Source organism: Nerophis ophidion, linkage group LG07, assembly GCF_033978795.1.
Source record: "Nerophis ophidion isolate RoL-2023_Sa linkage group LG07, RoL_Noph_v1.0, whole genome shotgun sequence".
Classification (NCBI taxonomy): Eukaryota; Metazoa; Chordata; class Actinopteri; order Syngnathiformes; family Syngnathidae; genus Nerophis; species Nerophis ophidion.
In genome coordinates, this window is record NC_084617.1 from 52,514,127 (window position 1) to 52,541,388 (window position 27,262).

The 27,262-nt window shown below is 39.8% G+C and overlaps 1 protein-coding gene across 1 annotated transcript in view; it reads right to left on the minus strand.

Moving 5' to 3' along the window:
• Positions 1–90: 90 nt before the first annotated feature.
• The window catches only part of fancg (FA complementation group G), a 27,191-nt gene continuing 19 nt past the window's right edge, over positions 91–27,262 (minus strand). Inside the window, exons 1-14 of the mRNA XM_061906412.1 lie at positions 27,101–27,262; positions 13,713–13,785; positions 13,511–13,636; positions 13,250–13,425; positions 9,819–9,960; positions 6,878–7,008; positions 6,649–6,795; positions 6,420–6,574; positions 3,876–3,939; positions 2,791–3,089; positions 2,681–2,721; positions 1,636–1,809; positions 1,172–1,286; positions 91–686 (exon numbers count right to left, since the gene is read on the minus strand). The exon at positions 27,101–27,262 is cut by the window's right edge and continues 19 nt beyond it. Coding sequence (XP_061762396.1) covers positions 593–686; positions 1,172–1,286; positions 1,636–1,809; positions 2,681–2,721; positions 2,791–3,089; positions 3,876–3,939; positions 6,420–6,574; positions 6,649–6,795; positions 6,878–7,008; positions 9,819–9,960; positions 13,250–13,425; positions 13,511–13,636; positions 13,713–13,785; positions 27,101–27,184 — 1,821 coding nt within the window. The 5' untranslated portion in view covers positions 27,185–27,262 and the 3' untranslated portion in view covers positions 91–592. The remainder of the gene's footprint in view (positions 687–1,171; positions 1,287–1,635; positions 1,810–2,680; positions 2,722–2,790; positions 3,090–3,875; positions 3,940–6,419; positions 6,575–6,648; positions 6,796–6,877; positions 7,009–9,818; positions 9,961–13,249; positions 13,426–13,510; positions 13,637–13,712; positions 13,786–27,100) is intronic.

A 27,262-nucleotide genomic window follows, 5' to 3' on the forward strand; every position in this document is an offset into this window, starting at 1 on the left:
ATTATCCACTCCTAATGGGCACATGAAACAAGTTGCTTTTTGAATGCACATACAATAAAACAGTTGATTTTGTACATTCAATATTTCACATTTTCAGAAGGCACAACTTCTTTATTACCCTTATTTTGTGTATGCACTGCCATGTCAATGTTAGACTCTGCAGTATCTTAACTATTTGACCTCACCAAATGGCAGTTAGGAAGAGAGTTAAAAAGTCATAAATGAAGACATTGAAATGCAGGCGTTTATGCAAATCAGATATGCTCCATATGTCAACAACACTGCTGATTTTAGGGATTCTGTTGCAAAACCGCTAGCCAGAGATCCTCTATGTGACAGGAAGCTGTGATGTTTTTACAATCGACTTCAAAAATCAGTCAAAGATCATATACATGACAGATGTTTTCTCTATAGTTATACAATTACAAAAGGTCCATGTTCACCAATATTACTTGTAAAATACAAATGTTTACATTATAACTTTACATACAATTTCCAAGAAGGTACAATATTCTCTTGTCTGTTGACAAGTGAACCTGCAGGATGCCAGCACCTGCAGGTGGGTTTTTTTTCCTGTTCCGCTTCAGGTGCATTAAGTGAGATCAAGTTCAGATATTCTTAGGCGAAGTGCTGCTGAATCCAACGTGGGTCCAGTTTGGGGTTCCCTTAAATATACAGGAATGCTACTGCAAAACAAAATGGAAAATTGTAAAATAATAACATCATAATTTAAAAAGAATGGTTATCACACTTTCAAATTTCTCCAGTAATCATGATTAATCGCAATAAAACACTTGTTTGCATATTTTGAATGAACTTTTGTCATACACAAAACACTTTTTAAATGTTTTACATGAACACACGTCATTTTTTTATGCTTGAAACTTGGTAACAGTTTTATCTAAAGTCTAACTTTAGTGGTTAAGTTAAAAAAGCATGTGCGATCAAAGAAAATAGTATGATTAATCTGCCTTTATACATGTTTAATGCAATATGTTTTGTGATCAATCACATGTGGTAACTTTGGCGGCTTAAAAACATACTGTAAGCCTTAGCAAAAAAAGTTATACTATATGAAAATTCTTCTCAGGGCATTTTGGGTGAATTGACACCGAATGGAGCTGTGTTAACATGCATTTCTGTATATTAAATCTTATGGAAACTGTCTTACTCTGCTGGTGTGTGTCTGGTGATGCTCCATGTCTTCTCCCAACAGGAAGTGGCCTCTTTTCTCCTGCCCAGCTTCCACAGCACCTCCCCACACCAGAGCCCTGCACCCACACACTCTACACAGGGGACAACAAGAGGCTATCAGGTTAACAGAAATCAATTGTCTTATCAATAACTGAAATCTGTGCAAACTATGAAATCTTGTATTAATTTATATTAGCATCCTCAGAGTATTATTACTATATAATATTCTCAATTGACAAGCTATGTGATGCAATATGAGAGCTGCCTTTACAGTAGATTATGGCTGTTTGAAGATTTGTGCAAGCACTATTTCAAATAGTTTGTTCCTCCCTGCAGCTAAGGATTGTAACCAAAATATAAGAAACAGCACTCGGTATGATGCAGTGCAGTTCTACACTACTGCACACTGCAAGCACAATGATAGAAACACGTATTTTCTACCTGGGAAAGCCTGTAGGCCGAGCTGGAGGTCTCTCAGTGCGTTTCTGGGTTCATCTGACTGCATGAAGCTAATGCCCCTCCAAGCTAGCGAGATTCCTTTCAACCTCTGGAGGACTTCAAGATCTGTTCTTTGTTCATTCACCATGTCTGCACTGGGAACTTGAGGTTGGCCACCTAAAAGTAAAACAGGTGAGCTTCTCTCTTCGTAGACAATATACAATGGAACTTCGATTTACAAATTTAATTGGTTCTTGAACAGGGTTTGTAAATCAAAAAGTTTGTATATTGAAGCAAAGTTCCCAATGAGAAACATTGTAAATATGAATAATAAGTTGCAGCCTCGACATAAGTCCCTGTTTTAGTTAAGGTTTGCACATTTTCAACACACTATGAAGTGCTATACTGTGCTGTATATCAAAACTCACAACAAGGAGCTGATCAATCAACTGTTGCTTTATCAACAAGCTAAAAAAACAACGACGACAAGCTAAACTGCTTTATGCACTGCTCTGCCAACACGCACACACAAGTCCCTTTGGTGCCCTCACATACGATCAGATGTCACAAAAATCCAACAACCACATTGCTACATTAATAAACAGTTTAAAAAGCAAAATCCACTTATATACATTAACATAGGCATCCTAAGAGGAGCGAAAAGAGCAGAAAGAGGGGGAACAGGAGAGTGTGTATTTCTGTGTGCTGGGAGAGGTGCCATTGAATGAGAGGCAGTCTTATCCGCCACTGTGAAATAAGTCCGCTTTGGCATCTTTATCCCAGAAAAGTTAGTTATCATCACAATTAGACACTTGTTGTGGTACAAACCTAGCTTCCTCATTCTCTTCAATACCAGCAAGCACAAAATGGCTACCAGCGGTACACAAATGAATGCATGAAGCGTTAGTACACAGAGACATAGTTCATACACACAGGCATATTTGACAAGATCTAACAGCTAGTAAAAACTGAAATGTTCGCAAATAGAAGGTTTGTAAATCGAAGTTCCACTGTACATGCATGTCTGAAGCTTCCAACAAGTACTTGCCTTTCTCTCTGAAGTGTACCTTCACCAGCAGGTTGATACATCTATAAATCCCAATACAGTCTCTGGTTGGTAAAAGAAAAACATGGTGGAAGACATGCTGCCTCACAAACCTTGTGTAGTGAATTACAGCTTGTTTCCAGTCCTGCTGGTGACAGTGACTATGACCCTGAAGGAGGTAAGCCGCGCCCGTCCAAAGTAGCATAGCCACCTTGTCATCTCCGCCAGTGCACACATCTGCAGCTTCCCCGTCCTCCAGCACAACCTTCTCGGGAAGAAGATCCAGCGTTGTGGTAATGACTTCGTCACACAACGTCAGGCAATCCAAGGGCCGCTGGGCCATGAGCATGGTGGCGCCGGCCTCCAGGTAAAGTTCAGGTAGCCTGGGAAGATGAGATTCCTCAGGACAGACCTAAAAAAAAAACACACAGAACTTCTTTATTAACACAACCAGTGAATGGTTGATTAAGTCAGGACACTTCTATGCTTTCAAGATGTTTAAGTTCTAGCATGAGTACACACAGCAAAGTCTATGTGATTAGGTTTGATTTGGCCAAACACTGACCTCCACCTATTAAGCAACTTTGGGGTGAACTAAATCAGACATTGCGACCCTCTCAGGTCCAGCATTAGTAACCTCTGATCTCATGAATGTGTTTCTGGATGGCACATTCCAAAAGTTTATGGAAAATATTCCACTTTTTACTTGCAATAGGTCGAATGATCATGTGTCACACTATTGCGTAGTATGGATGGGCGATATGGTCTAACATCTATATCGCAATATACAGTGCATTCGGAAAGTATTCACAGCATTTTACTTTTCCACATTTTGTTATGTTACAACAGTTTTGTGCTAGAATTTTACAGACAATACCTCATAATGATAATGTGAACAGTTTTGTATTTTTTTTTTGCAAAAGTCTTTGCTAAAGTTTGCTCAATATTTTGTTGATGCATTTTTGGCAGCATTTACAGTCTTAAGTCTTTTTGAATACGATGCCACAAGCTAGGCACACCTATTTTTGGGCAGTTTCACCCATTCCGCTTTGGAGCACCCCTCAAGTTCCATCATTGCTGTATTCATAATATGACAACAATATTAACAGCTCTATTGTCGGCCATATTTATATAATTCGTAACGTATGTCTATATCGCGCAACCCTGTTGCCGAGGTGTTTAAAGTGTTTGGTCTTACTCCGTGCTGTTCTGAGTGAAGAGCTGCCAACAGGTCCAGATAATGTTCTACACCTTCTGACACTCTGCAGAGAAACACATACATCATCATGTCAAATATGCCTAATCAGAATTTTAAAGTAGTGATAAAAATGTATTTCTGAGTTCAAACTGTTAATACACCATGGGCAGGGGGGTGTCCTGGCTGATCCACCAATATTAGGGGTCAAAGTCAGAGTTAATTTTTAACTCACCCTCATTTTGGTATTATTTTTACCAGTGGTACGGAGAGAAATGTATGTCTTTGCAACCAAACAAACAAAAGATTTGCAACAAAATAATATTCAAAAATATGTATTTTTAAACCCCAAAAAGTTTTGGATATAAATAATTTTTTGGGTTGGAAAAATCGTCTTTGGGGGTTACCAATATTTTTTTCAGGGTACAAATGTCTTTTTTGTTACAAATCTTTTTTTTTAGTTTAAAAATCTTCTTTTTTTTTTAGTTAAAAAAATATGTTTTAGTTTTTTGAAATGTTAAATCTTAACTAAAACATTCTATTTAACCCAAACAATTATTTACAACCCAAAAGATTATTTGCAAATAAGTAATAAATATACATAATAAAATAAATATATATTTTTTCAAATCTATTATCAGGGTCTCTGCAGTTTTCAACAAGTCAAATTTAAGACTTAAAAAAAAATAAGACCATGATGGATAAAATTTAGGACCATTTAACATCCATTTAAACAGAAAAGAACAGAAACATGAGTAAAATAGGATATACTATATGAATTCATACACTGCTTTTTCACATTGGAATATAATATTCTTATCATAACAAAAACACCAGATGCCTCTCTACTTTTAACTAACATTGTTTTGGAATGGTAAAATAAATATTGGCAAACATCGTCAGAGACATTTTTCTGATTTGATATGAAATTCCAATGCCTTAATGCTCAATGTTCCAGGTTTTGAAAGTGTTTCTTGCAGAAGCGGCTGTGTGCTTCCTATCAAGTATTTTCATGTGATGTCAACAACCATGCAAAGCAATATATCGCCTGTGGAAGGGACTGTGAGCATCTCTATTAAAACTAAAAGATAAAACCTTTGCATTTTTTTTTTTAACTGTCACAAAAAACATCCACAGTACTACTGTGCCCGAAGTTGTGAAAGTTGAACAGCTAAAGTACGGTAAATTAGTCCCATTTTGTGGGTAAAACCGCCACATTTAAAAGTTAGACGGATGTTTATGCATTTGTAAAAAAAAACATTTTATTACATTTTTAAAATGTTTCAAAATCTTTTTTGAAGTTGTTTTATGAGATTTTAATAGCATTTTAGAAATAGATTAAATAATTGGATTTTACCCTTTTAAGGCATTTTAAGACCTAATTATATACTTTTCTTTGCAAATTGTTTTGGGGTTAAAACATTTTTTTTTGTTAGGTTACATTAAAAGACACAATCTTCTCTTTATAGGGTGCGGCCTATTTATCACATGTTTTATGAAATTACTTATTACAGTGAACCTTGATTTATGGACATTTAGATCGCGCCAAATATGCCTTGGTGTGCGAACCATGTCTCTGTGTAAGAACGCTTCATTCATTCTTTAATTTTGAAACCCGCCTGCAGCCATTTTGTACCGCAGAGCTTCGCATCACTTACTGCGCAGTACATTACACTAGTTGTCAATTCTCAGCGCTTCAGCGTGTGTGCCGTTTCTGTTTTTTTTCCATTTTGATCACTCAATAGGAGTCCCCAAAAGACAACAGACCAGCATGGCAAAAAGGATGGAATCTCTGTTGAGTTTAAAAAATAATAGAATAAATAAATAAATACATTTGCGAGGAGTACGTTGATGGCCCTCACAAGTGTGGAAGAATCGACAACGCAGGCTTTGTACCACACCAAGTTTGAATTCTGATAAGACACAACTTTTCTGGAAAAACATGTTAAGGCATAATTATTTCACAGGAGAAGAGAAAAATAGAGTTCAGCAGCGCCTCTTCCAAGAGGACACACACACAGCCCCTTCTTTCTCTGTAACTCCTCCTTTGCCAATGACAAAGTAAGGTAATTTTGCTTTTCTTTTTTAATGGTTATTATTGTATCAATATGGTTGTCAAAGTTAAGGATTTTTGTGATTTCTGTTTGTTTGTAAGGGCATCAAAAATACTTCTGAGTGTGTGTCCACGTGTTGGCAGAGCAGCTGCATACAGAACAGCAGCTTGTTATTAAATAAAAGTTGATCCATTACTCCTTGCTATGTTTGCTTGATATACGGTACCGCGTAGCACTTTATATTGTTTTGAAAGTGCACAAATATTCACTAACATATGGACTTTGTCGAGGCTGGAACCCATTGATCATGTTGACATTGTTTTTTATGGAAAAATTTGCTTCACTATACGAACTGTTTGATTTAAGAACCCTGTTCAAGAACCAATTGACTTTGTAAATCAAGGTTCCACTACATTTTAAAGCAAAATTATTAGACCTGCTTTATTAACAGCTGTGTAAGTTTAGAAGAGCCGTACTATGGAATGATACTGACTTTGACTGCAGGACACACTTCTGGGCCAAACTGTGAAGAACACAAAAGGCAGAGGGGACAGAGAGCAGGCTGCTCAGCGTTTGGCTCCGTAGTAGTATGGACGGGGAGACGACATGATCACAACTCATAACTGGCGTGTCGGGCAACATAAGTGTCTGTAGGAGAAAAACGTACTTTAGTTTTTCACAAAAAACCCCAATCGTTAAATGTGTAGTGGTGGTTTACCAACCGAGTGCAGCAAACGAAGGGCTTGAATCTCTGCTTCTGCGTTGCCCAGGCGTCTGAAGAGGAGCACACTCTGGTATAGAGCACAAACACATAGGGAGTCTGTCTCCAGCGCTGTCCTGTAGCACTGTAGTGCCATCTGAGGGCGACCCTATAGAAAAAAAACCATCAACAGAACACCCCTTATCCGTGCAATTATTTTCTGTATGTGCAGACTTGGAAAGCCATCTTACTGAGCGGGCTAGACAGGACCCAGACAGGAGGTGTGTGTATGCCACAAGAATTCTAGGAGCGGGCAGCAAGGAAGCAGCCTGCAGATCAGTTATTGCCATTGCGCTTTGACCCTCATTCAGCTTTTCTGCACCTGAACGCATCAGAGAAAGCAGCAGGACATTATCCAACAGTTAGGAAGTCAGCAGATTGTACATCAAACTAAAAGAGCTGTTAAAAAAAGTCTGTCTTTACGAAAATAAAACATAAGGACTTGTAATTTAGGAATGAAAACAATATATCTCAATTTAATGTTTGCTTCCACTGCATGTGTTAGTCCCGTTCACACAATTCTGGGTACACAGGTTGCTAACAATGTACATTGTGGGGATCATTGGCAAATTACACTTTCAGTAATCCTTCAAATTGAAGTCATATAATAAATGGGAGGGGCAAAATAATACAAACAGCTCTCAGTATGATGCAACACAGGTTAACACAACTGCAAAATTCAACCACAATAATACATTAAAATAATATGTCAATCAAAACTGAATATCATTAGCTTTGTACCAACAAAAGATTTAAAATGTTTCTCGTACTGGATCCAGGGCCAGCCCCTGCAAAAACATTTTGCGACAGGTCACTTCAGTAGCTGATCAACAACATGATCGTCGTGCTCTACAGGCGTTTGCTTGTTCTACTTCAACGGACTTTGTTTCTATACTTTGTTTCTGCTAAACGTTTATTTAGCGGTGAGTCAACACATCCATTGTAAAAGTTTTAATTGAGTTTAGAAGCATCGCGGGCACATCCATTTAAAAACCTTAGAGACCATTGCAAATCTGGCATCGCTTGAAACGCCCTCGTCATGACAGATTTAGAATCAGTCAGAATCAGAAATATCTTATTAATACCGAGGGAAAATTATGATTTGCAGCAAAATCTCGTTCAACAGAACAGTGAAGTGCATTGTATTTATATAGCGCTTTTCTCTAGTGACTCAAAGCGCTTTACACAGTGAAACCCATTGTCTAAGTTACATTCAAACCAGTGTGGGTGGCACTGGGAGCAGGTGGGTGAAGGACACAACGGTAGTGACTCAGATGGCGAAAGCGGGCATCGAACCAGGAACCCTCAATTTGCTGGCAAGGCTGCTTTAACAACCGAGCCATTCCATCCCTCGGAACAGGAACGCTGGCGGGTCTGCCAACTTCCGGCGCCCCTTTTATGGCCCTATTTCTAGAAAGGACTGTACCGGTACTATTTAAGTTTATATTGTAGATAAATCGTTTTCCGAAAGAGAACACGTCTAAAAAACATTCATATTTTCATAGTTTTTGCCCCATCTATTTTACTTTGATTGCTTTTTTTAATAATGCTATTTTATCATGTGATTTGACTGTTTCCATATGTTTCACATTGCCATGGTGACAGCCATGCTAATGGTAAATGGTAAATGGGTTGTACTTGTATAGCGCTTTTCTATCTCTTTTTAAGGAGCCCAAAGCGCGTTGACAGTATTTCCACATTCGCCCATTCACACACACATTCACACACTGACGGTGGGAGCTGCCATGCAAGGCGCTCACCAGGACCCATCAGGAGCAAGGGTGAGGTGTCTTGCCCAAGGACACAACGGACATGACTCGGATGGTAGAAGGTGGGGATTGAACCAGTAACCCTCAGATTGCTGGCACAGCCACTATACCAACTTCGCCACGCCGTCCCCATAATGTTGGAACCCATTTCCTCAGCGTATCCGCATATTGAGAATGAAATTACCACTGACATCACCCGTAAGCATTACCGTAGGAGCGAAGTATCACACTAAGTTTTAATTGCATGACAATACTAGCTTTGTTAGACAAGATCATATACTGTGTTGGATAATATAGTTTACATATGAAATGTCCATTTCCATTCATACCAAGTAATAAGAAACAGTAAATGCCTGACTTACCTATTAAGGAAGAAATTATCAAGTTTGGCGTCAGATCAAAACATCTTATGCACCTTCAATCATCTCCATCTTTCTTCTCCGATACAAATCCTTCTTTTGTTCCTGGCTTTGTTGTCATGAATAAGTTGAGAACCGTAACGAGGCCTTTTAGATTTACTGTACTAAAGTCTGACATGTTAAGTAACTTTATCAGTGGAAGTAGCTAAACGAAGATGGCGGTGCGTAACTGGCAACCTGGATGTGACACACTCACAGACTTTCTAATCAGTCAAACAGTTGAGGGCAAGACATCTAAATGAAAACAATAACAGTATTTCGGGGCTGTAAATCTAATTTTGAAATGAACATATCCCGGCTGAACTACTGTTATCAGTCATAGAGGTATTCGAAAAGAACATGATTTATTAATGCCCTTTGACATATCAGGGACATTTAATGATGACTTGACATGAGATGATTACATATAGATCCTTTAAAGTAAATACAAATATTTACATAACTTGTAAAACAATAATAAAACATTATTTTTGGAAATGTAATTCTAAATGTACTTAAATTGTATTTCTGTAGATTGTGTCTTTTACGCACACACTGGTTGCCAAGAGTAATACAGTAAATCCTCAATTATCAATGTTAATTGGTTCCGGGCCTACCCGTGGTAAATTAATTTTCGCAAAGGAGTCAATAACCATACATTATAAAACACTGTTTAAGACAGTGTAAATATGGTTATTCATATTAAGAAAGCTCTCTAAACATAAAATAACGCCCACTTAGTCAATTTTACAAGCCGCACACTTCAAAGCGAGATGTGGTGAAGGACAACTGTATTACAATACTCACTAGGCTGCAGTCAGCTCTATAGCCCCTAGTGTGTTAAACAAATTAATATGAAAGACCAAAATGAGGCCACAAACCAAATCTTGTTTAGGGCCACAAAAAGCCTGACTGGATCATTTTAGCGACAAAATGTCTATGAAGTTATTTCAAGTATGGCCCACCTTTTGTGATCAAAGTGCAAATTTGCAATAATTCAAGTAAACGTCTTGGTTCCATCACCAACAGTGGAATATTTGAATTTGTTTGCCTCAAATTGCTTGGCATGTCTTGACCAACTCCAGTAGACAGAGAAGAAAACTCCTCCTGCATGACAGACAAAAATAGTATCAGTATTCAATGTATTTATTAGGGGTGTCAAATGATCACTTTAATTGCGATTAATTAATTACAGTCATATTCCGCGCATTATGTTTTTTAATTACGTTAATATAATTCTTAATCTCTAACTTTACCGTTTCTGTATGCCAACAAGTTATCTCGCCTTTTTGTGCTTGAATGAGTGCAACAACAATACCACCATATGACACATGTAGTCACTGCAAAAAAAGAGTCCTCACTCTGTCACAAATAGTGTATTATATTCACAAAAACCTTTAAGACATACTGTATCAGAAGGATCGGAATGTCTTATTGTGGCGGTCCGCTCCCTGTACGATCAGTGTCAGAGCTTGGTCCGCATTGCTGGCAGTAAGTCGGACACGTTTCCAGTGAAGGTTGGACTCCGCCAAGGCTGCCCTTTGTCACCGATTCTGTTCATAACTTTTATGGACAGAATTTCTAGGCGCAGTCAAGGCGTTGAGGGGTTCCGGTTTGGTGGCCACGGGATTAGGTCTCTGCTTTTTGCAGATGATGTAGTCCTGATGGCTTCATCTGGCCGGGATCTTCAGCTCTCACTGGATCGGTTCGCAGCCGAGTGTGAAGCGACCGGAATGAGAATCAGCACCTCCAAGTCCGAGTCCATGGTTCTCGCCCGGAAAAGGGTGGAGTGCCATCTCCGGGTTGGGGAGGAGACCCTGCCCCAAGTGGAGGAGTTCAAGTACCTAGGAGTCTTGTTCACGAGTGGGGGAAGAGTGGATCGTGAGATCGACAGGCGGATCGGTGCGGCGTCTTCAGTAATGCGGACGTTGTATCGATCCGTTGTGGTGAAGAAGGAGCTGAGCCGGAAGGCAAAGCTCTCAATTTACCGGTCGATCTACGTTCCCATCCTCACCTATGGTCATGAGCTTTGGGTCATGACCGAAAGGATAAGATCTCGGGTACAAGCGGCCGAAATGAGTTTCCTCCGCCGGGTGGCGGGGCTCTCCCTTAGAGATAGGGTGAGAAGCTCTGCCATCCGGGAGGAGCTCAACGTAAAGCCGCTGCTCCTCCACATCGAGAGGAGCCAGATGAGGTGGTTCGGGCATCTGGTCAGGATGCCACCCGAACGCCTCCCTAGGGATGTGTTTAGGGCACGTCCAGCTGGTAGGAGGCCACGGGGAAGACCCAGGACACGTTGGAAAGACTATGTCTCCCGGCTGGCCTGGGAACGCCTCGGGATCCCCCGGGAAGAGCTAGACGAAGTGGCTGGAGATAGGGAAGTCTGGGCTTCCCTGCTTAGGCTGCTGCCCCCGCGACCCGACCTCGGATAAGCGGAAGATGATGGATGGATGGATGGATGGATGTATCAGAAGTGTGTCCATGGTTGGTATAAGTTTAAATTAGGGGTGTGGGAAAAAATCGATTCGAATTTAAATCACAATTCAATTTGTGCGATTCAGAATCAATTCTTATTTTAAAAAAAATATTAAAAAAAATAAATAAAAATGTATCAATCCAACAAAACAATACACAGCCATACCACAATAATGCAATCCAATTCCAAAACCAAACCTGACACAGCAACATTCAGAACTGCAATAAACAGAGCAATTGAGAGAAGACACAAACACGACACAGAACAAACCAAAAGTAGTGAAACAAAAGTGAATATTATCAACAACAGTATCAATATTAGTTATGATTTCAGCATTGCAGTGAATAAAAATCCCTCATTGACATTATCAATAGACATTTATACAAATAAAAAAAAGAACAATAGTGTCACAGTGGCTTACACTTGCATCGTATCTCATAAGCTTGACAACTCACTGTCTCCAATATTTTCACAAAGATAAAATAAGTCATATTTTTGGTTAATTTAGTAGTTAAAACAAATTTACATTGTTGCAATCAGTTGATAAAACATTGTCCTTTACAATTATAAAAGCTCTTTACAAAAATCTACTACTCTGCTTGCATGTCAGTAGACTGGGGTAGATCCTGCTGAAGTCCTATGTATTGAATGAATAGAGAATCCTTTTAAATCGGGAAAAAATCGTTTTGGAATCGAGAATCGTGTTGAAATTAAAAAAAAAAATCGATTTTGAATCGAATCATGACCCCAAGAATCGATATTGAATTGAATCGTGGAACACCCAAAGATTCAGAGCCCTAGTTTAAATTTTGTCTTTTTTTAGAATAGATTAAATCTGTGGTTCTCAAACGTGTTTCATTAAGTACCATCACAGAAAACACTTTGTTCTCCAAGTAGCACCATAATGACCAACATTAACATACAGTAGCGTGGTAGGCCTAACAATTCATTAAAATGAGGCAGAGGTTTTATTTAACAAGTATTTTTAATATTTGTGGCCACTTGAAAATCAAACAGTTTGAAGAGTAACACTTTGATTGAATATAGGAAAAAAAAAATGTTTCAATATTTTTTTATTTAATATACTGTATATTGTAATGGATTGTGTCCGATGTTATGTTCCACGTGTAGTTTATTTATTGTTTAACAGATGTTGGTCTTTGTTTACTTGTGTTCTGCTTGTTGATTGGCTGCGAGGCTGAGAAAGGGCAGGCGTAAGCGAAGAATGGTGTGCTGGGTAAGAAAAATGATTAGGTAAGGCGGTTCTTAATTGTTTATTTTGGCATCTACTACGACCTACAGAAGTCGGATGGTAACGACTTTCATTCAAGCTGATAAACCTTTGATAATGGCTCGAGTCACGTCATTACAAAAAAAAAATTAAGTGATTCTTTGGCATACCGCTATAAGGAGCCCACCATAGTTTCAGGATCATTAAAGCAGACAATAAAGACATGCACCTGGGGATAGGTTGATTGGCAACACTAAATTGGCCCTAGTGTGTGAATGTGAGTGTGAATGTTGTCTGTCTATCTGTGTTGGCCCTGCGATGAGGTGGTGACTTGTCCAGGGTGTACCCCGCCTTCCGCCCGATTGTAGCTGAGATAGGCGCCAGCGCCCCCCGCGACCCCGAAAGGGAATAAGCGGTAGAAAATGGATGGATGAATATGTATTTTTTCCTTATCAATTACAACCACTTGTTTTGTTTATATATCTATCTTTGCAATAATGTAATTAATTTAAATGATCATACTTCAAGTCAAGGGCTTTTCTCAGCATTTTTAGGTAAGAATTAAAAAAGGAGTAATTAATTACAGATCGTAATTAACTAAGCACTCATATTTCCAATCACTTTACATCACTAGTATTTATTTAATTCAGAGTAGACTCGGCACACAATGAAAGAAAGGTCCTGCTTACTTGATGCCCTTCTATTGTTTGAAGAGAACTGTTGGCCAACCAGACTGCCCACTGTACACAGAGAAGCTTCTGTATACAAGATTTCACCGTTTCACTGCTTTCCACTAACTGGAGAACTGTACGCCAAAACACAGGTGAATGAAAATCCACCGGGTCTGATCCTGTCAGCTTGAGAACTGCGTGAAAAAAGTTGGACTATATTAAAAGTGACAATAACATGGTGTCTTTTGCTTATGTAGTCATTTCACATACAGAACTGACCTCTGTCCATAGTTTGTGTGAGGAGCGTCTGAGCCTCTGACACCTCAGAGAGCACAATGGACAGCAGGCAAACATTGTACACTATACTCAACTCCAACTGACAGTGATCTTCAAGAGGAAAAAGACCTGCAGAGGCAGATTGACAATGAAGAGGGTTAATCAATGAGGATTGACAGCAAAAGTATGCTGTAAGGTGAGGTACCTTGTATTTTTCTTATGAGTTTGCAAAAGTCTGACAGCAACAATCTGGTGTGGTGCTGGTCTCTGTTTTGTAACTGAAAAGGTCAAACAAATGGTCAAATGTCAAACATATTTGGGCAAAACAAGACAATAAAAAAGGTAATATACAATATATATTTGGTCGACAATAAAGCTTTTAATATTATTCTCATATCGTGATAATGTATGTTATTGACACATTCTAGCTGTGTCCCACAACATAGCATCCTCGCGAGCAGTTAACATCGTTCCAAAGCGCAACACTGCGAATCATTAAACCTCGCCTCCATGGCAGCAAATAAACAGTTTCCCACAAGTTTTAATATCACTGGAGGGCAAGGAACAGCTTAACATGCTAAAACCACACTCTGTAACCGCTTAGCTAGAGCCCTTGAATGTAAACAGGAATGGGCGGCGTGATACAAATATTGAACAGTAACGATACCAAGTATAGGAGCAGTAATCAGTATATGGTTAAGACTACAGTAATTAGATCGATATACTTTATCGGAAAATCTTTTTTTGTCATTTTTGTTGTGGTTTGAAAACTTAGGAAAGAAGTTACAGAAAGAAAAGAAAGACACAGGAGGACTTTAAGTGCAAAAACCAGAGGATTTAAATCCGAACCAATGGTAGTTTTTACGTTTGGTCATTTTTGCTCTATTTACGTTATTTTTCTCAAAATATCAAATGTAATAAAAAGGAAATAAAGAAATAACATGGGTTTGATCAATAAATATTACATTTATATTGTAACGCTAACATCCTGTGTATTTGCCTGATCATAATTGTGATAAAAAATTAAATCATTCAATGATGTTGCAAATTTGAAGTATCAGTATTGGTATAATCAATACTGCCCCTGAAACTACTCGGTGTCACACCGCTGTGAGGGATGTCTTGTCTTGGGTTTTTTTGTCTTGTAAATTTCATGTTTTAGTTTGAAAAGTAATTCTTCTTTTGTTTCAGGTCACTTTTGCCCTTCCTCTTGTTTCATCAGTCTGACATCATCTCTGATCACTGATTGTTTCCACCTGTTCCCCATTATCCCCATGTGTCTTATAAGTCCAAGCCTCCCTTTGTTCTGTGCCAGAATGTCTCGTTGTATCGTGCATCTCTAGCATCATGTCCAAGCCTTGTTTTGTCTCGTCCTGAGTTATCTAGATCCTGAATACCCAAGTTGGTATTTTGAGTTGTCCTTTACTCCTCTTAAGCAGAGTGATTTTTTTGTTTGTCAAGTTTTAAAGTTAAAGTGGTGAGTTCAGTTTAATTTTATAGTCTTGTTTTTTCCTCATTTTTGAGTGACTTTTTGTTAATTATTTTTCTAGACCAGAAACAGTGTAGAAACATTACAGCACATTGTTTTTCCCTCCTTCTGGAGCGTTTTTTGTTGTTTAAATTTCATAGTTATATTCCTCGCTAGTGTAGTTAGATTGATATTTTCGTTTCCCCCTGTAGATTCCTAAAGTAGCCTTTAGCTTGACGCTCCTCTACTATCACATTCACTCCGCTTGCTGCGGCAACAACAAAACAAAACTCCAGACGTTCTTCTTCGTTTGTATGGTTTACTTGTGATCTTAATAATTCAAAACATAAAACAGTCACGATGTGGGAACAAATGAATGACAAAATAAAGACAGTTTGTTGCAGTACTAGTTAGAAAAAGTATGAATGACAATAAGTATGAGTGAGGTCAAAAAACCGTGTGGCTCGATTCCACCGCACCTGACAGCAATTACCCACGACACCTTGCGTCCAAAAACCCCCTTACCACACAGATCCTTCCGCCATATATGCAATTAAAACAGTTACGTCATCAAATCATTTTGACAAATGTAATAATTACACCTAAAGTGAGATTTATATAATTACTCTAAGCATTCAATATATACATTTTCTTATCATGCAAATAAAGTAAATAGTCCCCTTCTGGCTGAATAAACATAAAGCACCTTCCATAAAATGTAAAATAACTTAAACAGTATTTAGGCTCCTACATTACCGGCCCCTAATTGTTATCAATGTCCTTGAAACAATTACTTAAACGTGTTAACTCAAAATTTAAGGTGCCTAAATAGCCTTAGTACTTCTCAAAAAGCTTGTAGTCCTTGCCCCATTCCACTCTGGGTCTTTGCTTCGTCGCCATACTTTAATTATCTTCAGCTTCCTGAAGAAGACATAGCTTTGTAATAGGGCGATGAAGCTCGTTAGTCTTAGTCTTCACTTTAACCTGACGAACAAGTCCGTCTCCACCAGGAAAAGTCTCTAGAATTCTTCCAAGTGGCCAGGAATTTCTGGGTGAGGTTTCGTCCACGATCAGCACCACGTCTCCAACACGAAAGTTTCTTTTAGGTGAAGACCATCGCTGACGTTCTTGAAGCTGCGCTAGGTATTCCTTACACCAGCGTTTCCAAAAGATATCCGCAAGGTATTGCACTTGTTTCCATCTGCGACTGGCGTATTGGTCGCACGGATGAAACACTCCTGGAGGTAGCTCAGGTTTGACCTTCAGCAATAACAGATGGTTGGGTGTGAGAGCCTCCAAGTCGTTGAGGTCTGAAGAAGTCTTTGTTATGGGTCTGCCGTTTATGACTGCTTCAGCTTCACAAAACAAGGTACAAAGACCCTCTTCATCCAAAACTTGTTCCTTTACGGTAACACTCAGTATTTTTCTCACTGAACGGATTAGCCGCTCCCAGCTTCCTCCATGGTGAGATCCTGCTGGTGGATTGAAATGCCACTGGACACCTCGTTGTAGCAAATGTTCGTAAATCTTCTTGGTGTTCCATTCTTTGATGGATTTCCTCATTTCGCTGTCAGCTGACCGAAAGTTGGTTCCGTTATCGGAATACATCTCTTTGACTTGTCCTCTCCTGGCGAGAAATCTTCTGATTGCGTTAAGACAGGCATCTGTGTTGAGTGAGGATGCGACTTCCAGATGTACGGCTCTTAATGCAAGACACGTGAAGATGACGCCATACCTCTTTACATGTCCTCTTCCTCTCCTCACTTGGAACGGACCAAAGTAGTCCGCACCAACTCTTGTGAAAGGTGGATCGTCAGGTAGGACCCTGCATGTTGGTAGATCTGCCATGAGTTGCTTTCCAGCAGCTCCGTGGAGTCTTTTACAGATGACACACCTGGACAGAAACCTTCTGATGGCTCCAATGACTCCAGGTATCCAAAATTTTTGACGTAGATTTGCCATCATGTGATTCCTTCCGGCGTGAGCTGTTAGCTCATGAATATGTCTCAACAGAAGCCTTGTGATGTGTGAATCCTTAGGCAATATAGCTTGCTGCTTGGAGTTGTTAGGCATTGCTGCACGGCTCAACCTTCCGCCAACTCTCATAATTCCATCTTGAAGAATTGGATTTAACTTGAAAAGTGAACTACTTTTCTTTACTCTTTGATTTTTCACCAGCATCGCCCAATCTTCCTTGAAACTTTGTCTTTGGCAGAATTTCACAATTTCTGTTTCTGCTCTAGTCATGTCATCACAAGTCAGACACTTTCCTTCAATATCTTTCTTGAATTCAAGCATCTTACTTTCTTCTCCTGATGTTCTTAGTTCTTTTCTCTTTTCCTTTAGCTCTTTCAGTAGATCTTTGAGTTTTAGAAACCAGGCTACAGCACGCTTCAATGCTGTCCAAGAAGAATAATGGTTTATCCACTGATCCACAAAATCTTTGGCTTCTCCTGTTTGAATGGCATATGCATGAGTCACTTTTTTGACCTCTAGGTCGTCCATATCCAGCATTCCAGGATCTGGATTTTTAGGCCACTGGTCTTGTGAGCTGAGCAAGAAACTTGGTCCTGAGAGCCAGCTCTCATTTTTCAAAAATGCTTCCATAGTCTGTCCTCTTGAAACGTGATCAGCGGGATTCAGAGTGATGTTAACATATCTCCACTGAGATGTTCTAGAGTGCTCCAGGATTGCTGCAACCCTGTTTGCAACAAACGTCTTGAATCGGGTACACTCACTGTTTAAGTACTTGAGCACCGCCGTGCTATCTGTCCAAAAGATAGACTCCTGGATTTCCAGCTCAAGCTCTTTTCTCAGAAGCTTATCCATCTTTGTCGCAACTGTGGCTGCAGTCAATTCCATTCGAGGAATAGTCTGAGATTTTAGGGGCGCCACCCTTGTCTTTGCCATGATCAAGGTGGATTGAGCTTCACCTGTTGAAAAGCGTGTCAGCAAGTAGCTTGTGGTTCCGTAGGCGTCTTCACTTGCGTCAGCAAAATGATGAAGCTGCGCAAAGGCTGGCACACCAAACTTCTTCAACTTGACGCATCTGTCAACTCCAAAATTTTCAAGCTGTGCCAAACTTGAGATCCACTTTTTCCATCTCTCAATCCCTGTGTCAGGCAGGTCTTGATCCCAATTATATCTTTGCCGACATAGATCTTGCAGAATTATTTTAGCAGGCAATATTACTGGAGACAGAAAGCCCAAAGGATCAAAAATTTAACTTACTATGGAAAGCAATCCTCTCCTTGTGTATGGTCTATCTTTGAGGTTGATCTTAAACTTGAATTGGTCTGATTCGGCACACAATGCCTAATGTTCTCTCCATTGGCAGGTAATCTTCGTCCAAGTCCAGATCTTGAAAGCCCTGTGCTTTTTCCTTTTCTGGGATCGAGTTAAGCAACTTCCTGCTGTTGCTTGACCATTTTGTCAGCCGAAATCCTCCTTTTGCCAACATTTTCCTCAACTCAGCACACAGGGTAATGGCTCTATCTTCATCAGCAACTGACTTAAGACAGTCATCCACATAAAAATTCTTGTTGACAGACCTTGCCGTATCCTGTCCAAACTCATCCACAAAGTCTGTTGCACATTTTTGAAGTGCAAAGGTTGCAACACTTGGTGATGATGTCGCGCCGAAAATGTGAACTAGCATCTTGTGTTCAACGAGATCCAGCTCGTAGTTTCCATCAGGCCACTAGAGAAACCTCAGGAGATCAGTGTCTTCATCGCTTACTCCAACCTGATGGAACATGGCTTCCACGTCCGCCATAACCGCCACAGACTCCTGGCGAAATCTTATAAGGACTCCTAATAGTGAGCTGGTGAGGTCAGGTCCCTGCAGAAGCTGTTGGTTTAATGAAGTACCTTGAAAGCTTGCGCCGCAGTCGAAGACAACACGCAACTTCTGTTTGGTTGGATGTCTTACTCCATGGTGAGGCAGATACCATGTTCGCCCCTCAGCAGATTTGCGCTCTTCACTTTCAAGCTTTACTGCGTAACCTTTTCTTAAAAGGTCATCCATGAACGCCACGTACTCTTGGTGAAACTTGACGTCTCTCGAAAATCTCTTCCGTAGGTTCAGTGCTCGTTGCTCCGCAATTGCCCTGTTATTTGGCATAGACAAAGGCTTCTTCTTCACTGGAAGGCAAATATTGTAGTGGCCATCTTTAAGTACTGCAGTTTGAGACATCATACTGATAAACTGATGGTCGTCCCTGGACATCTCAATGTTTTCATTTTGTCCTGCATCAGGAAAGTCGTGCTTGAACTGCAGCTGCCAAAGCTCCTCAAGCTTCACCACTGAGATCCTGTTTGCAGTCATTCCTGTCCATTTGTCAATTGCAGTTCTGTCACTTCCACCTCCGAGTGGTCCATTTACTGTCCAGCCTAGCATCGTTCTCACAGCGTATGGTCCATTATCCACACTTTTAACCACTTGCAGTGGCTCCATCGCTTTGGGAACGTTTACTCCGATGAGTAATCCAATCTTGGCTTGAATTTTAGGTATTCTCACCCCCTTTAGGTGTGGCCACCTATCAATATCCTCTTGTCAGGGAATATTGTCCTTAGAGACAGGAATGTGTTTCTGTGAATAAACTTCCTTTAGTTCCACAAACTCTTTTCCGTCCAAGCTGCTGATTTCCAAACCAGTCACGATGCTTGTGTTCACAACAGTGTAATTTCCCATTGTTCGCAATGAAATGTTTACATTGCGTCCACTCACATTCAGTTGGTTTATCAGTGACTCTGTGGCAAAAGTAGCTGAACTACCTGGGTCCAGAAAGGCATACGTGAGCACTGTCTTGGTTCCTTTCTGTGCCTTGATGTACACTGGAAGAATCGAAAGAACACAATCTTCTCTACCGGCCCCAGTGACACCACAGGTTTCAGTTGTTTGTACAATGGCACTTGAAATTGATTGCGGTTCACAATTGTCCTTTCCGGTTTCTTCTCTGGAGTCTTTATGACCAATGTGTAATAATGTGGGATGCAGTCTCGAGCATTCTTGACATTGAAGTTTTTGTTTGCACCTACTACTCATATGTCCATGCTTTAAACATGCAAAACACACACCTTTGCTTCTCAAGAAGTCAATCTTGTCTTTGTGGAGCTTGCTTTTGAATTTCTTGCAAACTGTGAGGCTGTGTTGCTCTCCATTACAATAAACACAAGGTTTTCTGTCCACCAACACTGTTCGTGTTTTTGTTATGATGTAGTTATCATTTTCTGTCTTGGGGGGCACAACGACTGTTGTAAACACCTTTTTTGGTTTGAGGGTTTCTACATATTGTGGTTTAATTTTTTGTCTCACAGAATCTTTCGTGTTCATGGTGGTTTCTTTTATGTTCCCATAAAGCGGGTTCAAAAGATACTTGACTTGCCGGTTTACAAAGTCCACAAAATCCTTAAACTTAACTCTTGTTTTTGTTCTTTCTTGTAAGTCGCATGCAAACTTCCTCCAAGGTTCTCTGAGTTTATATGGAAGTTTGTTTACCAGTGCCTTTATATTGGCTGTGTTGTCCAAGTCCTCCATGTAGGTAATGTCTGTCATTGTGTTAGAGCAGCCTGTGAGGAATAATGCGAAGGACTGAAGGGCAACACCGTCTTCTGGCTTGATTGTTGGCCACTCCATGGCTTCTGTTATGTAGGCTTCGGCTATCTTAAAGTCATCACCAAAAAATTCCCTTAACATTTGTTTTGCTTTAGTGTATCCTGCTGAAGATTCCATATTGATGCAGCTCTTTACCAACTCATGTGGTTGTCCACTTGTATATTGTAGTAAAAATTGAAGACAATCCCGGTTGTCACTTGTGTGGCTTTCAATTCCATGTTCTATGGCCCCAATAAAAGATTTGTATTCCAGGGGGTCACCCTTGAATGTTGGAATGGAAAGAGGTGGAAGTAGAGATGCCTTGTGACTCTTCACGAGATACTCTGTGACATTGGCTTGCTGAGATACTGCTTGGCAAAGCCCATCAAGTGTTAATGTCTGTTGTTCTATAATTTCAGTCCTTGGTGCAAATGTAGTCATTTGAATAGATGTGGGGGGAGCATTATGTTTAATGCTACGTGTTGGTAAAGTGGGTGGTGGTACTTGTGTGTTAGGACTAGCAAGTCTTCTAACATCCTTTTTATCAGCTGTATTGATACTGTCTTCTTCTTGTGTGTTTTCATAGTTTTGTAAAACTTCCATTTTAGCGTCACATTCAGCGAGTGCTGTTTGCATTGCATGCATTTCTTTTCGCGCTTTTATTGCAGCTTCTTCCTGTTCTATGGCCAACTTTTCGTGTAAAGCTGCCGCCTTTGCTCTCAATGATACACGCTCCATTTCCGCCTTTAATCTGACAGAAGATGAAGAACATGAACTTCTGCTTCGTGATCCAGCTTTACTTTGACTTCTAGCGGTCCTCTTTGTTGATGTAGACCGACTATCTGCAGGTGACACTTGTTTATTGCATTCTTCCGCTTGCTCAACACGCTTAAAAACATCTTTCATCCACTCCTCACATTTCCAGAAAAAGTCCTCCATCATTTTATTTTTTGGATTAAACCAATTGTTTTGATCTTCCACAAACTCCTCCTCAGACATGAATTTATGAAGATCAGCATTAAGATCCAAAAATTCTTGCTGCAAGCCACTAAAGTCCACACGAAGCTGATTTTTTACAGCATCCACATTAACATCCTCCTCCATTAAGTGCTCAATCTGCGTCATCAAGCGAGTCAATTGAGCCAGTGAGCTCTTGCGTGCCTGCATCTTTCTCACCTTGTGCATTTCTACAGCCTTCTCGGTCATTTTTACTGTCCTTTTTCCACGGTCTTGTGCATCCATTACAAGCCAATATTTCCACAACGAGTCAATAAAAATGCCGATGTGCCGCAGCGTCGCACCGGGACGAGCTCTCTCTCTCTCTCTCTCTCGTTCACTTTCAAGCAGCGTGCACTCACGTACCTGTCACCTCCTCTTGCAGGCTTGTTCCTCTTGATCCTTTACAGTCAGGCAGTTCCACGTTCCGTTTACTCCACAAAGAGCAAGTTTTTTGACTAAAATGTAGATTCCTAAAGTAGCCTTAAGCTTGACGCTCCTCTACTATCACATTCACTCCGCTTGCTGCGGCAACAACAAAACAAAACTCCAGACGTTCTTCTTCGTTTGTATGGTTTACTTGTGATCTTAATAATTCAAAACATAAAACAGTCACGATGTGGGAACAAATGAATGACAAAATAAAGACAGTTTGTTGCAGTACTAGTTAGAAAAAGTATGAATGACAATAAGTATGAGTGAGGTCAAAAAACTGTGTGGCTCGATTCCACCGCACCTGACAGCAATTACCCACGACACCTTGCGTCCAAAAACCCCCTTACCACACAGATCCTTCCGCCATATATGCAATTAAAACAGTTACGTCATCAAATCATTTTGACAAATGTAATAATTACACCTAAAGTGAGATTTATTTAATTACTCTAAGCATTCAATATATACATTTTCTTATCATGCAAATAAAGTAAATAGTCCCCTTCTGGCTGAATAAACATAAAGCACCTTCCATAAAATGTAAAATAACTTAAACAGTATTTAGGCTCCTACACCCCCTTTCAGAGTGATTTTCGGTTTGTTCACTTTTTGTGAAACCTTTTCGCCTATTTGTCAGAGATTATAGCCGTTGTTGTATTGCCCTGACTCAAGAGGTGAAAAGTGAACATTTCAAAATAAAACCCTGCCGGATTGTTCTCCACTCTGCATCTGCGTCCTATTCTTGACCCATACCTGACACTTATTGGATCGATACCCAAATTTGAAAGTGTAGACGAAACCATGTTACAACAGAAAGTAATCTGCATTTAACTGTTCAGTAGCTATTATATTAATAATAGTTTAGAGGAAATAATACAACCTGAAATGACACAACGTTATCATATACATTAAAAGCCAACTTAGTATGTGTCTTTGTAACCCGTTTTGGAAATAGTTTTATCGTGATTTATATCGTATCACAGGAGGTTGCAATATATGTACCGGTACTGTATATGTACTGTATGTATGTATAGCGATATAGATTATTGGCCATATTTTCCATCCCTATCAACTACTTGCTGGTCTATGCATTGTATGTACAGTGAGTAATAGCGTATACGCATATATGTCTATGAATGTTCTCATTCATTCAGGGCATTGTATTCTCAGGGCATTCAATCGATCACAACTGGACTGTTTGGCTTGTCTTAGAAGAAGTTTCGCTTCTCATCCGAGTAAGCTTCATCAGTTCATGCTCATAGACTTATGTTGGTCAGATCTCATCTTGCAGCCGGTGCCAAAACCCCAAATATTTATACACCAATATTATATCATACTGAGGTATTGGCACCAGCTGTTAGACTACATCTGACTAAGTTTATGAGCATGAACTGATGAAACCTACTCAGATGAGAGGCGAAACGTCTTCTAAGACAAACCAAACAGTCCACTTGCGATCAATTGAATGACCAGAGATTATATGCATATACAGCAGTGGCGGGCCGTGCGTTTTCCACCTAGGACTTCAGTGATGTCCGACTTCAAAGATTACCTCTCAAAATACTATAATTGATGTCACCACATGACCATTGCTGGAGAAATACTATACAGAAACACATTTACGCACTACTGGAAATTGAATCACCACAACAGTGTACAAAACGGGTTATTTTCTGGTGCATTTAAAAATCAATTAACCCGCATCTTATGTGATACTGTCAAAACTAAAATTGCAAAAAACATTAAATGTGAAAAATTTAAGAAATAAAATATTTGAACTCACAATCCTTAGCACCCATTCGACCCCGTATAAGCCAGTGATACCCCTCGTAGTCGGTTGATTCGAGTGGAAATGGTGGCATTTCTCCATTGGATCGCCGACATCGTCTCACAAGATGTAGTTTGTCTTTAAATATCCTTCTTGAAAATGGCCTTGCAAATATACTGTATATCTGCCACCTAATCAACATTTTGTTCTTCTTCTTTGTGGGTCAACACTTCCTCCTTCCTGATAAATTGTAACTTGTGATTGGATACTCACTTTGGAATGACAAGTTAGTATCCAATTATAGTCTTGTTAACATCATGCTACCTCGATAGGCTACTGTCAACAACTTGTGATCTAAATGACTATCGCAACTGTCTATCAACTGTATGTGTTTTTAAATTCATCCACGAACGGACACGGGTGTGGCTCTGCTGATTTGCATAGCACCACCACGGTCCAAACCAGTGAGTATCCAATCACAGGACGCGGTAATGTCACGTTCAACATGAAGCCATCTAGAAGACCTTACTAATAACAACTCGTGATCTGATTGGCTATCGCAATTATCTATCAACTGTATGTAGCTGAGATAGGCATCAGCGCCCCCCGCAACCCCAAAGGGAATAGGCGGTAGAAAATGGATGGATGGATGAATGGATGGATGGATGGATGGATGGATGTGCCCATTCACTTACAGTGCACAGATGCCCGCATTGTTGATTGTGAAGGCCCCGGGCAGATTTTGTACAGCATGGCAACATAGACTAGCTGAATTCTGATTGGATAAAAACTCTAACCTAAAAACAACAGCACTGGAAGAAGCATAATATGACATGAAAAGAATATGAATAATTGTAGATATTTAGGGAAAGTAAATTTAAAATTACTTTTATCTTTAATTATGATCATGATTGTGAATGTGAGTGTGAATGTTGTCTGTGTTGGCCCTGTGATGAGGTTGCGACTTGTCCAGGGTGTACACCGCCTTCCGCCCGAATGCAGCCGAGATAGGCTCCAGCACACCCGCGACCCCCAAAGGGACAAGCGGTAGAAAATGGATGGATGGATGGATTTCTGGTTATATTAAGCAAGCAGAGAAGGCCTTGCTGGCCCTGACGGCACACCACTTATATAGCTACAGCTATAAGTGGTCTGCTTTAATCGCATAATTACACAGTATTCTGGACATCTGTGTTGCTGAATATTTTACAATTTGTTCAATGAATTATGAAGATGTCAAAGAAGAAAGATGTAGGTGGGAAGCGGTGAATTGTGGCCACCTTTAGCAACACAAACACAGCCGGTGTTTCCTTGTTTACATTCGGCTCTTACCGTAGACATGAGCGGAGAGTTTGCGTTGTTTCTCCTGCAGCTGTGGACTCTCTTGCCTCCTCCCACTGGCCGCCACCGACCGTCGGATGCTTACTCCGTGGAGGGAAAAAACTAAATAAATCTCAGCCCGGCTGCCTTGCCTCGTCGAGAAACGTGGCTTCCCTCAGAGACACTGGTGGTCACCACACCCGTGGCCACACCCCTCTGACTTTCAGGTACTATATAATCTCACTAAAACACTAGTAACACAATAAGAAGATAAGGGCTTTCCAGAATTATCCTAGTAAATGTGTCTAATAACATCTGAATCGCTCCCACTGCCCTCGTCTTTTCTTTTTTTTTCTAGTCCTTCACTGTCACTTTCCTCATCCACAAATCTTTCATCCTCGCTCAAATTAATGGGGAAATCGTCGCTTTCTCGGTCCGAATCGCTCTCGCTACTGGTGGCCACGATTGTAAACAATGTGAGGATGTGAGGAGCTCCACAACCCGTGACGTCACGCGCAGATCGTCTGCTACTTCCGGTACAGGCAAGGCTTTTTTATTGCGACCAAAAGTTGCGAACTTTATCGTCGATGTTTTCTACTAAATCCTTTCAGCAAAAATATGGCAATATCGCAAAATGATCAAGTATGACACATAGAATGGACCTGCTATCCCCGTTTAAATAAGAAAATCTAATTTCAGTAGGCCTTTAAAACCTTACGTGGTCTGTCCCACCTTACCTCTCTGAGCTTCTCCACCTCTATGCCCCTAACCGGTCCCTCAGGTCAGTTGATGAGCTGATCCTGGAGGTACCCAAATCAAAGCGCAAGCTCAGAGGGGACAGAGCCTTCTCTGTTGCGGGTCCCAAACTCTGGAACAATCTCCCTCTCCATGTGAGACAGGCCCCTCCTTTGGGTACTTGTAAGACCCTTCTTAAAACCCATTTTTATTCCCTGGCTTTTAACCCAGCAACTTTTTAAACTGTTTTTAACTGCTCTTTACAACAAATAGGGTAATTTGTATTTGCTTTTTCAATGTGTATTTTACTTGTGTTTTAAATGTTATTTTTTAGTTTGTCCTTTGGCTCCATTTATTTGTGGTGTACAGCCCTTTGTTCTTCAACTATGGTTGTTTTTAAAGGGCTTTATAAATAAGGTTGGTATGGTATGGCAGTGGTTCTCAATCTTTTTTCAGTGATGTACCCCCTGTGAAATTTTTTTTAAATTCAAGAACCCTCTAATCAGAGCAAAGCATTTTTGGTTGAAAAAAAGAGATAAAGAAGTAAAATACAGCACTATGTCATCAGTTTCTGATTTATTAAATTGTATTGGTTTGTAGTGGCCTTTTTATAACTATTTGGGAAAAAAAGATATAAAAATAACTAAAAACTTCTTGAAAAATAAACAAGTGATTTAATTATAAATAAAGATTTCTACACATAGAAGCAATCATCAACTTAAAGTGTCCTCTTTGGGGATTGTAATAGAGGTCCATCTGGATTCATGAACTTAATCCTAAACATTTATCCACACAAAAAGAAATCTTTAACATTAATACTTATGGAACATGTCCACAAAAACTTTAGCTGTCAACACTGAATATTGCATTGTTGTATTTTTTTCCACAGTTTATGAACTTACATTCATATTCTGATAAAGTATTATTCAATAAATATATTTATAAAGGATTTTTAATGGTTGCTATTATTAGAATATTTTTTTTAAAAATCTCACGTACCCCTTGGCATACCTTCAAGTATCCCCAGGGGTACGCGTACCCCCATTTGAGAACCACTGTGGTATGTTGTAACAGTTCAATAAACCATCAAGTACAATGCATTTCTACTACAATCTAATACTGTAAACACCAATAAAGTATGCATCCTTCATACCTGTTGCAAAACAGGCGCTCCGTTTACAGCACATAGTAGTATGCTACTGTTGTTCTGTACATTTTTATTGACGTGGAGCTATTTAGAGCTGAGAAGACGCTAAAGGAGGTCATTTAACTTACCTGCCATTTGTTTACGAGTTCGTTGTTCTCTTTTATCCAAGTGTCTGATAATTCAGAAGGTAATTGTTGTCGTTTCGTGGACATTAGTATCACTTTTTTAACTTTCCCTCGTTTGTCAAACCACCGGAAGTGCTGATCCGGAAGTAAACATTGGTAAATCCA